The sequence below is a fragment of the Phoenix dactylifera genome, chromosome 17, assembly GCF_009389715.1.
Source record: "Phoenix dactylifera cultivar Barhee BC4 chromosome 17, palm_55x_up_171113_PBpolish2nd_filt_p, whole genome shotgun sequence".
Taxonomy (NCBI): Eukaryota; Viridiplantae; Streptophyta; class Magnoliopsida; order Arecales; family Arecaceae; genus Phoenix; species Phoenix dactylifera.
The window spans coordinates 6,096,462-6,110,775 of NC_052408.1; the positions used below are offsets into that span (position 1 = coordinate 6,096,462).

Consider the following 14,314-nt stretch of genomic DNA (forward strand, 5'->3'; position numbering starts at 1 on the left):
AACCCAGCAAAATGCGCCTTCGGAGTCACCTCTGGCAAATTCCTGGGCTTCATAGTGACCCAGCGTGGAGTTGAAGCCAACCCCGAGAAAATTCGGGCGCTGCAGGAGATGACGCCCCCAAAGACAGTCAAAGAAGTGCAGCGACTCACTGGACGGGTCGCCGCCTTGGGGAGGTTCATCTCCCGATCGGCCGAGCGCTGTCTCCCCTTCTTCAAGATCCTTAAGCGGCCAAAGGACTTTCTGTGGTCAGAAGAATGCCAGCGGGCCTTTGAAGAGCTCAGACGCCTTCTGGCCTCTCTCCCGCTGCTCACCAAGCCTCAGCGGGGCGAGGTCTACTTATACTTGGCCGTTTCCCCGACCGCAGTAAGCTCAGTCCTGGTCCGGGAAGAGGACAAGCTCCAAAAGCCAGTCTACTACATCAGCCGGGTCCTCAGGGATCCTGAGACCCGATATTCTAAACTTGAGAAGACAATTTTTGCCCTTATCATCTCGGCTCGGAGACTTCGCCCTTATTTTCAAGCACATACAATAGTCATACTGACCGACCAGCCTATGAAGCAAATATTGCAGAGGTCGGATCATGCAGGGAGGATCGCCAAGTGGGCGGTAGAGCTCGGAGAATTCGACCTCGAATATCGGCCCAGGCCGGCCATCAAAGCTCAAGTTCTCGCCGACTTCCTTGTGGAATGTACCTTGCCGGACGACCCTGAGCCACCATCTGCGCCTATGGACGGAACCCCGAAGCAACCGTGGGTTCTATATTCGGACGGGTCTTCAGCTTCGGGGGGTAGCGGGGCTGGATTAATCCTCACCAGCCCAGACGGAGTGGTGGCCGAGCAAGCCTTCCGCCTCGAGTTTCCGGCCTCAAACAACGAGGCGGAGTACGAGGCGCTTATTGCTGGGCTTAAATTGGCAAAAGAACTGAAAGTGGAAGATTTGAAGGCCTTCAGCGATTCCCAGCTGATAGTGAGCCAAGTCCAGGGGGACTTTGAAGCGAAAGAGCCATCAATGCAAAAGTATCTTCAAAAAGTGCGGGAACTTACGTCCGCCCTAGGCTCTTTCAACATCCAGCACATTCTCAGAGCGGAGAATCTCAGGGCGGACCTGTTATCCAAGCTAGCGACTTCCCGCATGAGCGAGCTTTCTAAGGAGACGACGCTCGAATATCTTCGGACACCCAGCACGGAGGAACCCGAACCCACCATGTGCATCGACTTCGAGCCGAGCTGGATCGACGGGCTCGTCCGTTATCTCCGGGATGGAACCCTCCCTCAAGATGAGATTGAGGCTCGCCAGATCAGGCGTCAAGCTCCACGGTATGTCCTATACGAAAATAGGCTTTATCGTCGATCATTCACTTCTCCCCTCCTCAGATGTCTCCGTCCCTCTGAGGCGGACTATGCCCTCCGAGAAGTCTACGAAGGAATTTGCGGAAATCACCTGGGAGGTCGGGCGTTAGCCCATATGATCCTACGACAAGGATATTACTGGCCCACGCTCCAGAAGGATGCGACGGACTTCGTTCGGAGGTGCGATCGGTGCCAACGGAACGCCAACATCCAACGCCGACCTTCGGCCCTGCTAACCTCAATCACCGCCCCCTGGCCGTTTGCCCAGTGGGGAATCGACATCCTGGGACCCTTCCCTCTGGCCACCGGACAAAGGAAATTTCTGGTCGTCTCCATCGACTACTTCACCAAATGGGTCGAAGCTGAACCTGTGGCCCGGATCACCGAGCATAAGATGCGGGACTTCGTGTGGAAGTCCATTATCTGTAGATTTGGACTCCCCCATATCCTTATATCCGACAATGGCCGGCAGTTCGACAACGTCCACTTCAGAGAATTTTGCTCTGAGCTCGGCATCGACCACCGCTTCACCTCGGTCGCCCATCCCCAGATAAACGGGGAAACTGAGGTAACAAATCGTACAATTTTGCAGGGACTCAAGGCCAGGCTTGATCGGTCCAAAGGACAGTGGGTCGAGGACCTGTACAACGTCCTCTGGGCTTACCGGACTACGTTCCGATTGCCCACCGGCGAGACCCCCTTTAACCTGGCGTACGGCACGGAGGCTGTCATCCCACTGGAAATCGGCCTCCCCTCTCCAAGAGTGGAGCATTATGACCCTGGCTCCAACTTTTCTCGGCTCAGAAACAACCTGGACCTCGTCGAAGAGACACGAGAGGTCGCTCGGGTCCGTATGGCAAGATACCAACAGAAAACGGCCCAATACTACAACTCTAGGGTCAAGCCCAAGCTCTTCAAAGTAGGGGACCTCGTCCTCAGGAGGGCCGAGGCTTCTCAGCCAACTGAGCAGGGAAAGCTCGCCCCAAATTGGGAAGGGCCGTATCAAATCGCCCGAGTACAACGACCCGGGGCATACAAGTTGAAATTCCTCGAAGGGACTCCCATTCCGCGAAGCTGGAATTCCGAGAATCTACGAATGTACTACCAATGAAACCCCTAGGGGTTCAAGACAATCCAAAACGCGGACTCGGTCTCCTTTTTACATATGATCCGACCATTCCAATAATTATGATTATTTCTTCTAACGTCGGGTCGTTTGTGATCCTCAGATTCCTCGGCCAAGGTCGGGAGGCCTCGAGGCTCGACCGTAGAGTTCAAAACTCCCTCGGCCTCGGGAAGTGTAGCAGGACAGTGAAGCATCGACCTGGCGCACGATCCCTCGACTAAGGTCGGGATGCCCCGAGGGTTGACCGTAGAGTCCCAAACTCCCTCGACCTCGGGAAGCGTCGCAGGTCGGTAGCGCGTTCCCAGACCCACCGACCTGGCGCACGATCCCTCGACTAAGGTCGGGATGCCCCGAGGGTCGACCGTAGAGTTCCAAACTCCCTCGACCTCGGGAAGCGTCGCAGGTCGGTAGCGCGTTCATTTAACACCCATTCACACGCGCAAGGTGCAGCATCAACCTGAACGCGGAGAGGATTTAATCCAAATTAGAATGAGACATTCTTCTGGTTTCATTCGGAAAAGGAAGAGACAGACCCACCGACCTGGCGCACGATCCCTCGACTAAGGTCGGGATGCCCCGAGGGTCGACCGTAGAGTCCCAAACTCCCTCGACCTCGGGAAGCGTCGCAGGTCGGTAGCGCGTTCCCAGACCCACCGACCTGGTGCACGATCCCTCGGCTAAGGTCGGGATGCCCCGAGGGTCGACCGTAGAGTCCCAAACTCCCTCGACCTCGGGAAGCGTCGCAGGTCGGTAGCGCGTTCCCAGACCCACCGACCTGGCGCACGATCCCTCGACTAAGGTCGGGATGCCCCGAGGGTCAACCGTAGAGTCCCAAACTCCCTCGACCTCGGGAAGCGTCGCAGGTCGGTAGCGCGTTCCCAGACCCACCGACCTGGCGCACGATCCCTCGACTAAGGTCGAGATGCCCCGAGGGTCGACCGTAAAGTCCCAAACTCCCTCGACCTCGGAAAGCGTCGCAGGTCGGTAGCGCGTTCCCAGACCCACCGACCTGGCGCACGATCCTTCGACTAAGGTCGAGATGCCCCGAGGGTCGACCGTAGAGTCCCAAACTCCCCCGACCTCGGGAAGCGTCGCAGGTCGATAGCACGTTCCCGGACCCATCGACCTGGTGCACGACCTCCTGACTAAGATCGGATGCCCCGAGGTTCGACCGTAGGGTCCCAAGCTCCCTCGACCTCGGGAAGAGTCGCAGATTGATGGAGCATCTCCAAACCCCCTCAACCTCGGCGGGCGCCATAGGGCTCATGAGAAGCCCGAGCTCCTCAAAAGTCAAAGAATGACTCCGGAAGTTGGCGAGGAAATAAGGCCACCTACTCTGATACGAGGGGCGCAATTTTGGAGACACAAAAGGTACGTCCTATTTGATGCTCGCCTTGTTATATTTATCTACGTATTGACAGTGAAACCCCGATTGAAATCGGGACCTTAATCTGGCCAAGGTCGGATTACTTCTACAAGTCGGTGTAAGATTAATCTCCCGTTGACCTTGTGCATGCTTCGTCTACCGACGATCTCCACCACAACTCATATAAACCCTTATGGGCAAGGGCCAAATTCAGCCCCCATGCCCAGACTCCGATGTCAACTTGTGAAGATAACCTCAAAGGCCGAGGTGTTCCTTACAGGCCCCAACCCCGCTCGCCTGAATCTCGGCAGAGTCCGAGGGCAATGACTATGAAAAACCTGGCGACGATGTGACTATTGGCCTAAGCTCCCCTTTGGGGGACAACTTTCTTACGGGCCTGCGCCCCAAGAGCCAGGCTCAAAAGCTTGGCCGAGCACCTCGGTAGCGACCTATGTAGGTCTAGCGCGGCCCCACTTGGGGGCCCGAAGCCCGAACCCGGTGCCATGAGAACCTAAAAGCCAAACTTGGCAACCTCTGCGACCTACGAATCCGAGCTACAAGACTTGGTGAAATTTTCTAAAGTCTAAGCTCGGAGCCCCCCCTAGCTAGCGTAATCAGAGTTCGGACACTTATACACACCAGAAGAAAGGTAAGACATGGCCAAAGAACATGTCTTTATTAATATTATCCGAAGGCTCGGATACGAAGTCGAGAGTCGGCAGAAGTACCGACCTCGTTTGCGAGTGAAAAAGACAGAGAAGAAGAATAAATGTAGAAGTGAAAGAAAAAGCTTTCATTGATGAAACGCCAAAAAGCTAAGTACAAAACTAGAGGCCGGCCTTTTACAAAGTTGTAGGCCGACCTAGTTTACATTGAACATAGAAAAAACCGAAGTCCTAAGAGGCGGCGGCTTCATTAGCATTGCCCTCGTCGTCTACAGGAATGACCTGCGGGTCTTCAGTAGGCGCGGGCTCAGGGTCTGCAGCGGGCGCGGGCTCAGGGTCTGTGGCGGGGGCCTCGGCTGGTGCCGCGGGAACAACCTCGCTGGTTTCACGAGGTATGGCCTCCGCCCTCGCCGGTTCAGCTGCCACGGCTTCGACCTCAGCAAGGTCCTCCTCGGACATGAGGGCAGCGGGGATATCGTCGTCGTCGTCGTCGGAGCCGTACCCGAACCTCATCCTCGGACGGACCGTCGAGAGGTCGAACTGGGGGCATATCCGGGCTATCTACTTCCGGAAGTTGTCAAAGCCCCGGAGGAACCCGTCCACAGTCTCCTCCTCTAACATATCGCGGAACTCTTCTGACTCCTTGAAGAGTTCCACGGCGTTCTCGGCCCGCTCGAGCGCCCTCTTCTCCCGGGCCTCGAGCTGCTCGATCTTGAGGCGGAAGACCCCAGCCTCGTACTTCAGACCCGCGACCTCGGACTGGGCCTCCCCCAGGCGCGCCTCCGAGGCACGCAGGGCCGATTTCGTCAATGAATGGGCGGCCCTCTCCTCTTCGAGCACCTCGACCATGGCGAGTCGCCCGGCCTCGGTGGCTTCCCTTCGCGCTTCGGCTTCGGCCAGCGCGGCCTCCAGCTCAGCGACCCTCTTCTTGGCCGGCTCCAACTGCCGGCTGAGTCGTCGAGTCTCCGCCTGACAACTTTGGGCAATAAACACCAGGGAGTCGACTTCATGGATACGCTGCAAAAGAGGAAAAAAGAAGAAGAAAGCAACTATAAGTAAAAAGCAGGCAGTGTATGCATAAGTTAGTAGCCAATGAGAGGTTAAGGCAATAGCTCACCCGAACAGTATTACAGTAGGTACTGTCGACGATCTCTTCCAGCGACGCCCTCCGGAACTCGGCCCGGTCCGCTGGAAGCATGGCGTGCCGACATACCGCGCGCGGTATCGGCATCGTGGAAGGCCGAGCTCCCCTCAAGGATTGGGGACCCCGGCTCGGCTGACCTCCCCGCCTGATCCCTCGGGGAGCTCGGCTCGCCCGAGCTGGGGACCTCGGGGCCCCTGCTCGGCCCGGGCTCTGAAGGCCGCAGTCGGATCACCATCGGTCCTCCCCGCTGGGCGACAGGGGTAGGACGGAGTGGGGGTGCCGAGCCCGCATCGCCGGTATCTGGCGCCCGTCTTCGGGCGCCCGCAGAGACCCCCGCCTCCGGGCCTCCCGTCCCGGCCGAGGTGGAAGCAGCGGCCGACTTCGACTTCTTCCGGGGCTGAGGAATGGCCCTGCCGGCCTCGGCCTCCCGCCTCTTCAGCCGAGAAAAGAGGGATGTGCTGCTAGTCGGCATGTGGGGGATGTCTGAAACTAAAATTTTTTTTCGAGTGTCAGACCAGTGTTAGCGAAAAGAAGAAATAGATAAAAATAGGACGAGACAACTATTCTTACCCTCGGGGCGCGCCGAGCTCAAGCCCACGCTCGCCAAGGCGCCCTCCCGTAGGAGCTCGGTTAGGTTGAATCCTTTCCCGAGGGCCCGTAGGGAGTCCAAGACCCTCAGCTCCCTCCCCGAGGGATCGGAGAGCCTGTTGAGAGTCTTCAACCGAGGATGCCCCCACCTCGGGTTGAACCCCCACGGCACCTCGGATGCAAGAAAGAAAAATTTCCCCTTCCACTCATGAATAGAGGAAGGGGCACCCTGGAAGAGCGACATACCGCCCCGAAAGGCGAAGTATAGCCACTCTGCATCCGCCGGATTTTTCTTTAATAAAAAACACCGGTGGAAAATGCTCACCGAGATCGGAATCCCGTGCGCGAGGCACAAGGACAAGAACCCGATGATAGTTCTCCACGAGTTCGGAGCAAGCTGTGCTGGGACGAGTTGATACTCCACCAGCAAGTTGTTCACGAACTCGTGAACAGGGAACCGCAGGCCGGCCCAGAGCGTCTCGCGGTAAATCGCGATCCGACCTGGGGGCGGCCGCGTCACCCTGTCTTCCGGCCCTGCAGTTTCGAGACGAAACCCGGGCTAGAAGAAGAACCGGGAGCGGATTAACTCCAGCTCCTCCCTCGATAAGCTTGACCCTACCTCCTCCGGACCAAGACCCATTTTTTCAGAAAATTGAAGTAAACTAAAAGATGAGAGGAGTAGGTAGGAGAAGAAGGGAAACCCTAAATAACACGGGGCAAGAACCTACGGAAAGAGTCGCCGGAAACCGCTCCGGGGACCGTCGGCAAAGTATCGTTGGGAGAGAGAATGGAGGTAGGGACGACAAAAGCAAAGCGCGACCAAATAGGACTATTAGGGCAGACTCGAGGGGCTTATATAGACCCCCCTGACGGCCCGAATTGGCGGGCTTAGTTTTCATCCCCCGTCCAGATTGCGCCAGGTGTCAACCTCGGAACCCGAAGCACCGCATTCACTCCGGATCAATATCCCGGGTACGCAACCGAGGCGCCGTCCCATCGGATCTCACGGCCTCATCATAGGCCCACTAAACCGGATCACCTTAAAAGACGAGCGGACATCACCTCCGCTCCCTTCATTTAATAAGCCTCAGGGACACGTGGAGCGCCGAGATAACCCCAGCCTCCCAGATTGTTATTCCGCCAATACGAAATCAGAAACGTCCGACCTCAGATCATGCCACGTGCTCATTTCGAAGCGCGAAACGGCGTGCCTATTTAAGGAGGCGGTTTCGATTATAAGGTCGAGGCGCCACCTCATCGGGCCCAGGGAGCCTCGTTATGAGCTCGCCGTACAAAGCGATCTCGGAGACCTAAAGGGCGTAATCATCATCATGGCTGCTTCGAGATACGTAAGGGTGCAGACCTCGTCATAAGTCCGCTATATAAAGCGATCTCGACGGGCCAAAGGGCGCAGCCCACGCCATAACTACCTCGAAATGCCTAAGGGCGCGGACCTCATCATAAATCCACCACATGAAGCGACCTCGAAGGTTCAAAAGGCGCGGACTTCGTTACAGAAGCTTTAGGGGTGCGGGCGTGATCCCCTTCGACCTCGATAACCACGATAACAACTTCTACTTCCCACGTCCGAGCCTGCAGCTCGAACTCGGAAGTCGGGGGGTAGTGTTGGGGGAATACGGTTTTCCCCCAGTAATACAATAACCCTGCCACCGGAAGACTACGCAGTCGACGACCCCGGACGACTGAGGTCGGCGCCCGACCCTAGAACGTCCGATCCCGGATCATCCGACCTAGAGGACTTCCGACCTCAAAGGCTTGTCTTTGTCGACCACCTGCCGCGGCCGTACCTCTCCGAGGTCCGGCCAAGGGCCATATCCTGCCACTGCCCCAGCATTTATTACACATGATCCCGGCGAATCCCCAGTTCACGCAACAATTAATGTGAATCTCCGGCCTACGCAACAATTAATGTGAATCTCCGGCCTACGCAACAATTAATGCGCGTGGCTCCTTTCATCTACGGATCCTCAGTTCTCCACGGCAAATCAGCTCGGCAGAGTCCTGTCCGCCATGATAAGTCTGACCCCAGCCTCACCGCCGACATCAATGCAATGATTCACCCGATCGCGTGACGGCTCAGGTCGTACGACGGCCTTACCTCCGACATCAGTGTAATTATTTACTTGTCCGTGCACCAGATCAAGCAATGTGCCGAGCTGTACGACGGCCTTGTCCGGTCACATCGCAGGTAAACCCCCCCTATAAAAGGGAACCGTGCTTCTCAAGGGCAGAGGGGGGGGAACAGAGAGAGAGAGAGAAAAAACACTACTGCTCTCATTTTCTTTGAACACTATTTTGCCCCCTCTGACTTAAGCATCGGAGGGCCGGCGCCAGAAGACCCGGCCACCGGCTTTTCTGCAGGCACCCCGACAGAGGACGCCGCCCGCCGACGCATCACCACTCCCTCGCGTCCGCCGACAGCTCCCCCTCCTCGACGGACGATCGCCCCCGGATCCAATTTCCAGCAACAGGAACCATATATAATATCATATGGCATCCAAATCATGAATCTCGGCCCACCGTTTGCACCATCGTTGCCATCGATTACTGCCTCTTGGAATCCTAGTGTTGGGCATCCTTAGGGTCAGAGTAGTAGCTAAAGTTTGGCCACTTTGGCTTCACTTGGATTATTCCTAAGCTGGTTACAGAATGCCAATTTTTTAAGGATTTTTGAAGAGAAGGGTTAATTGTCTCCAAAGAGAGAAGTATGCTTTAAAAGTAAGTTGCGGTGCTTTTATTATTTAATAAAGTTTTTCTATTCTCTACTGCATAAGTTTTTCTGCAAGTGCTCTCTTGCTGCTTGTTCTTGAAGTCTTGGAAATTGGAAAGTCGTCCTACATAGGATCATGCAGTTTTACAACCATGACAAAAATAATTGCGTCACACTTCAGCGGGGATGCAGCATGCCAATACCACCGGGCATTTAGAACAACTCATATATATGAGGGTAACTCCAACTCTCTTTTCTTTTCTTTCTTTCTTTCTTTCTTTTATTTTTGATTATGAGTTGGCATAACTTAATAATATGTAGTCATACTTAATCTCATCTTTCAGTCTCTCATATTTCATTGTACGAATGCCTTATTTTATACATACTTATATTGATTTTGTACACAATTAGCACACTTTATATTATTGAGAAAGATTAGACAAAACTAATCACTTTGATTAACTCTAATCACTTTCATCAATCACAGCACATTTTATGCCCACATGTTTCTTTTTATCTACCTAGTCGAAGGATTGAAAGATAAAAAGCATCATAATAAGAGGTAGAAATATACAAATCACAAGGAAGATGAAGGTAGAAAGTGACCTCTCCGATATGTCAAGGAAAACACAAAACTTGTTCAACTATGACGACTCATTTCAAATCCATGGAACATTTCATCCCGATATCTCTTGGCCTTGTGATGGTAGAGCATCCAAAGAGGGTCCCCTCAAACAATAGCAGGCAAAGACAAAAGACAAACCGGAAAATGAAAACAGGTCGAAGGGGATGAGCACAGGAAGCGACTGCAATGGCAAGCGGCCTTGGGAAGTAACAACAGCCATATAATGTATGTTTGCGTAAGCCTTCATAATATCTTACTAATATTTGTGGATCATTCTCTGTGATTTAGACGCCACCAAGAATCTCTCTCGCTGCAGTCATTTTTTTTACAATATCTCCCGTATGCATTCGTTCTTTGGGTAATTTGTTGGAACATTGGAGACCAATGCTAATCACTGAAATTAAGCACTCTTTTATCCTGTGTTGTTTAGTGCACCTCTGTTGTATGCCATTGATAATTTCATACTCCTCTCGTATCAACTGCGGATCTACGATGTTCATAATTTGACTAGGAAAAGCCATCTCAACAAATCGATGAAGATCTAGGCTTTCATTGAAGGTCGCATCAGTGGGTCTCTTTCCGGTAAACATCTCCAAGAGAAGTATTCCGTAGCTGTACACATCTCCTCGAGTCGATACTTGGCTTCCCAAACCATACTCTGATATATGTTTGCACAAAGACAACGGCAAAAACATAGTTAAACATTCACGATAAATCGATCCACAAACAAAACAAAGCAGTGGATCAGAAGGTAGAAATATGTTGTACTATAATGAATGAGCCAGACTAGCTTATCTGTCTTTAGCTGATCATTATTAGTCTATATTAGCCTACGTAGGAAGAAAATGAGAAAGAAAAGAATTTGTACATGGAAGTCTCACCTGGAGCGATGTATCCAACCGATCCTTTTATCGCCGCCAAGCTAGCAGATATGGAGAATGAGTTAATAGATTCAGAGAGAAACTTCGCCAGCCCGAAATCACTCACACGGGCAGTCATGTCACCATCCAGAAGAATGTTGCTCGGCTTGAGATCACAATGCACGATTGGTACCGGGCTGTGATGATGAAGGTAATCCAGTGCAGAAGCCACGTCCATGGCTATGCTCACTCTCTGCTCTAAATTCAAATTCCTCATCGGGCATTGTTCATTCACTTCCGGATGCAGCCATCGTTCCAAGCTTCCATTATCCATAAATTCAAGAAGCAATGCTTTGAAATCATTACCTCTAAAATCAACACTAGAGCATGCAGTTATGATTTTGACCAGGTTCCGGTGTCGGATGCTTCTCAAGGCCTCACATTCAGCTATGAAACTCCTTGAAGCCCCCTGCTGCTGAAGGTTCAGTATCTTTACAGCAACCATCTTTATATCATCCCAATCCATGACCCCTTTATATACAGAACCGAAACTCCCAACACCAATCAGATTTGCTGAAGAGAACCCACCAGTTGCTCTGACCAATTCGGCGTAAGAGACTCTAATATGTTCTGTTCTGATGGCTGCCATGGATGGACGTCTCATTCTTGTCTTTCGAATCTGGTAAAGTAACACGAAGAAGAGAATCAGAGTCAAGCCTAGAACTCCACTGGTAGCTGCGATGATCACCGCCAAGATAGCAGCTTTGTGTTTCTTCCCATGGGGTTGGGTAGAGGGGCAGGGTGGCAGGTGCAGTTCTTGGATTCCACCACAGATTTTTCGATTTCCAATAAGTGAAAATGCGCTCATATTTGCAAAGACCCCACGTAGCGGAACCTCACCTTCAAGGTCGTTGAAAGAGAGATTCAGAAACTGGAGCGAGTGAAACATTTGAAGATATTCTGGTACATGCCCAGACAGGTTGTTGCTTGAGAGGTCCAGAAATTGAAGGCCCTTTAGATTGGCCAGTGATTTCGGGATGACCCCTTCAAAAAAATTACCGCTCATATTAAGGTTTACGAGGACCACGCATTCGTCAATGTTATCAGGGATTTTGCCATACAATCTGTTCTTAGAAACATCGAGGCTATTGAGATTTATCAGGTTGCCAATTTCTGAAGGTAAGAACCCTTGTAATGCGTTGTGTGATACGTCTAGGAGTTGGGATAGAGAAGACAGGCTAAGAATCTCTATGGGTATAGGGCCTGTAAGCTGATTGTAGGAGAGATCTAGTAACTGCAAGTTCTTGCAGTTTCCAAGGTGGGTTGGAATGCTTCCACTCAATTTATTTCCTTGCAGCTGGAGCCTATACAATTGACTGATGTTTCCGAGTGAAGGTGGAATTTGGCCGAAGAAATTGTTGTAAGCCATATGCAGCTCTCCCAGTGCATTAATATTTCCAAGAGATTCAGGAATATTACCTGTGAGAAGGTTTCCACCCATGGCAAGTGCTATCAGCTTTTTTAGGTTCCCCATATTTGAAGGCAGGCTTCCAGATATCTGGTTATTCCAAAAAACAAGGACCTGGATTTCTGTGGAGAGGTTGGAAATGGAATTGGGTAAGACACCAGAGAGATTGTTGTTGCCGATATTGAGCATTGTCAATTTGCTGCAGTTGGTTAGAGCAGTGAGGAAGCTCCAATCGTCGGCCTCCTTGGCTACTAGTTGGTTGTCGAAAAGCTCCAGAAGTGACAGGTTCTGTAAGGTTCCAAGGTTGCGAGGGATTTTTCCCTGGAGAATGTTTTGTAGTAACCGAATTGAAACCAGTCCAGAAGCATTGGATAATGAAGAAGGAATATGTCCGGTGAAGTGATTGCCGGCCATCTCGAGATTTATGAGGCGGGGAAGAGTGCTACCTATGTCAGATGGTATGGTCCCTCTGAGACTGTTGAAGCTCACATTCAAGACACGGATGCTTGAGAGATTGTAGAGACAGGGAGGAATCATGCCTGATAACTGGTTTTGTTGTACATCGAGGGCAGCAAGAGAGGGAAGACGGCATAATGAAGATGGAATGCCTCCTGACAGAGGGTTCAATCCAAGAAAAAGCCTGGTGACGGAGGTCAGGTTCGCTACCCAAGGTGGGATGCCGCCCGTAATCATGTTGTGCGACAAGTCGAGGTTGTCCAAAGAGGAGAGGTTGGCCAAAGATGTTGGCATGGCTCCCGTAAGATTATTCGTTTGGAGGACCAAGTCAATGAGCTGATGTAGTGATCCCAACTCATGGGGCACTTGTCCGTTGAGGAGGTTCTTACCTAGGTCAAGCGAAATCAGATGTCTGCAGTTGCCAAGACTGGATGGAATTTGTCCGTGTAGAGAATTCACGCTTAGGTTCAGAAGTCGCAGTCGATGCAAATGGCCGAGTTCTTGAGGGATGGATCCGTCGAGTTTGTTCTCTTGGAGACTCAGTCTTCTGAGGAAGGTGAGATTGGCTACGGATGGTGATATGGTTCCGGCCAGGCCAAGGGAAGGTAAGTCCAGAGCAATGACCCTCTCAGGGTGACGACTACCACATGTGACGCCTTGCCACTGGCAGAAATGAAGCGACTTGTTGTCCCAGGAGGACAGAGCCCCATATGGAACATCATATATACTGGACCTGAATGAAATGAGAGCTGAGTGGTCGCTTACGCTTTTGCTGTTGTTCCCGGCCAAGGAGGTTGCAGTGCTGGCGGTGATAGCAGGAGATTGGGGAGATGAGAGCACAAAAGGACAGAAGAGCAGAAGAGTTGCGCGCATGAGAGAGGACCACCTAGATGCCCTCTGCGAGTTGGAGAGATATCCCATGTGCGCTCCTGGGAAGTCGAGAGGAAAACAATGAACAATATAGCTTGGTTGGAGGCTTTGGATGAAACTTTCCAAGAGCATGCAACTTTATAGTAGTTTTTCTGGGCTGGTTTGGAGTCGTCTCCATTTAGACAGACTTGACTTGGGTCCACGTCAGAATATTCTAGTCCCACATCGCTTCGAGGAAGAAGCTGCATTGAGCAGCTGTTGGAAAGTCTTTAGACTTGCTGGGAAATAATTTATTAGAGCTGATACCAGCGACGAGAGATCGAAGCTGGTCGTCAAGACTTGCTATCGACGCATCAATTATTGTAGACTAGCCCTCCGGAGTTGACTTGTATTACAGGATAATCTCTCAATTTTTCAAAATTATGTAACTAAAAAAATAATTACAGAGAAAAATAAATTTTACCATATTTGGTTAGTAAAAAAAATATTTTAAAAAGTGGTATTAGAAAAAGATTATTATAATTGGTTTTATATAAGAATATTGCTAAATTTCTAGTGGTGCCTTTAAATAAACAACTCAGATGGTAATATTTTTTTCTAAATCCATTTGTTGACCATTTATAGCCCACTTACATAAATATTATCAAGATTGGCCATTTCTAATATTAAAATATATTTACATGAGTTGATAAAAATTTTAGAATCAATTATACATATATTAAAAAGTATAATTCTTATTATAAATAAATTTTAGTATTTTTTTGGTATATAAATAAATATTTAATTATTAATAAACTATAATTTAGATTTATTGATGATTAATAAATATTTGTTAATTAATTAATAATAATAATTATTTATTAATAATAAATATTAATTATATTAATAAAATTAATATAATATTAATATAATATAAGTTAGAGTATTTTAATCCAGAAATAATATTTTCAGATTACCCCCATTCGGTAACCCAAAATGGATAAACAAATACCACTTCTTGGTGGTATTTGTTTTACCTTCTCTATTAAAAAATAAAAGTATGACCTACTATTTATTTATTATCTTT

At 50.5% G+C, this 14,314-nt stretch overlaps 1 protein-coding gene across 1 annotated transcript; it reads right to left on the reverse strand.

Annotated features, from left to right (window-relative positions):
* Positions 1-9,404: 9,404 nt before the first annotated feature.
* Positions 9,405-13,340, reverse strand: LOC103700035 (receptor kinase-like protein Xa21). The gene is made up of 2 exons (XM_039114812.1): positions 10,476-13,340; positions 9,405-10,252 (listed from the first exon to the last, which is right to left on the reverse strand). The coding sequence occupies exons 1-2, from the start codon at positions 13,297-13,299 to the stop codon at positions 9,879-9,881; spliced, it is 3,198 nt and encodes a 1,065-aa protein (XP_038970740.1). The 5' UTR covers positions 13,300-13,340; the 3' UTR covers positions 9,405-9,878.
* Positions 13,341-14,314: the final 974 nt, after the last annotated feature.

Excerpts from the sequence above, each read along its gene's own strand:
- LOC103700035 (XM_039114812.1), bottom strand. The coding sequence starts at position 13,299 with ATGGGATATCTCTCCAACTCGCAGAGGGCATCTAGGTGGTCCTCTCTC. Across the intron at positions 10,253-10,475 it reads GGTTGGATACATCGCTCCAG|AGTATGGTTTGGGAAGCCAA; the intron begins GTGAGACTTCCA and ends AACATATATCAG.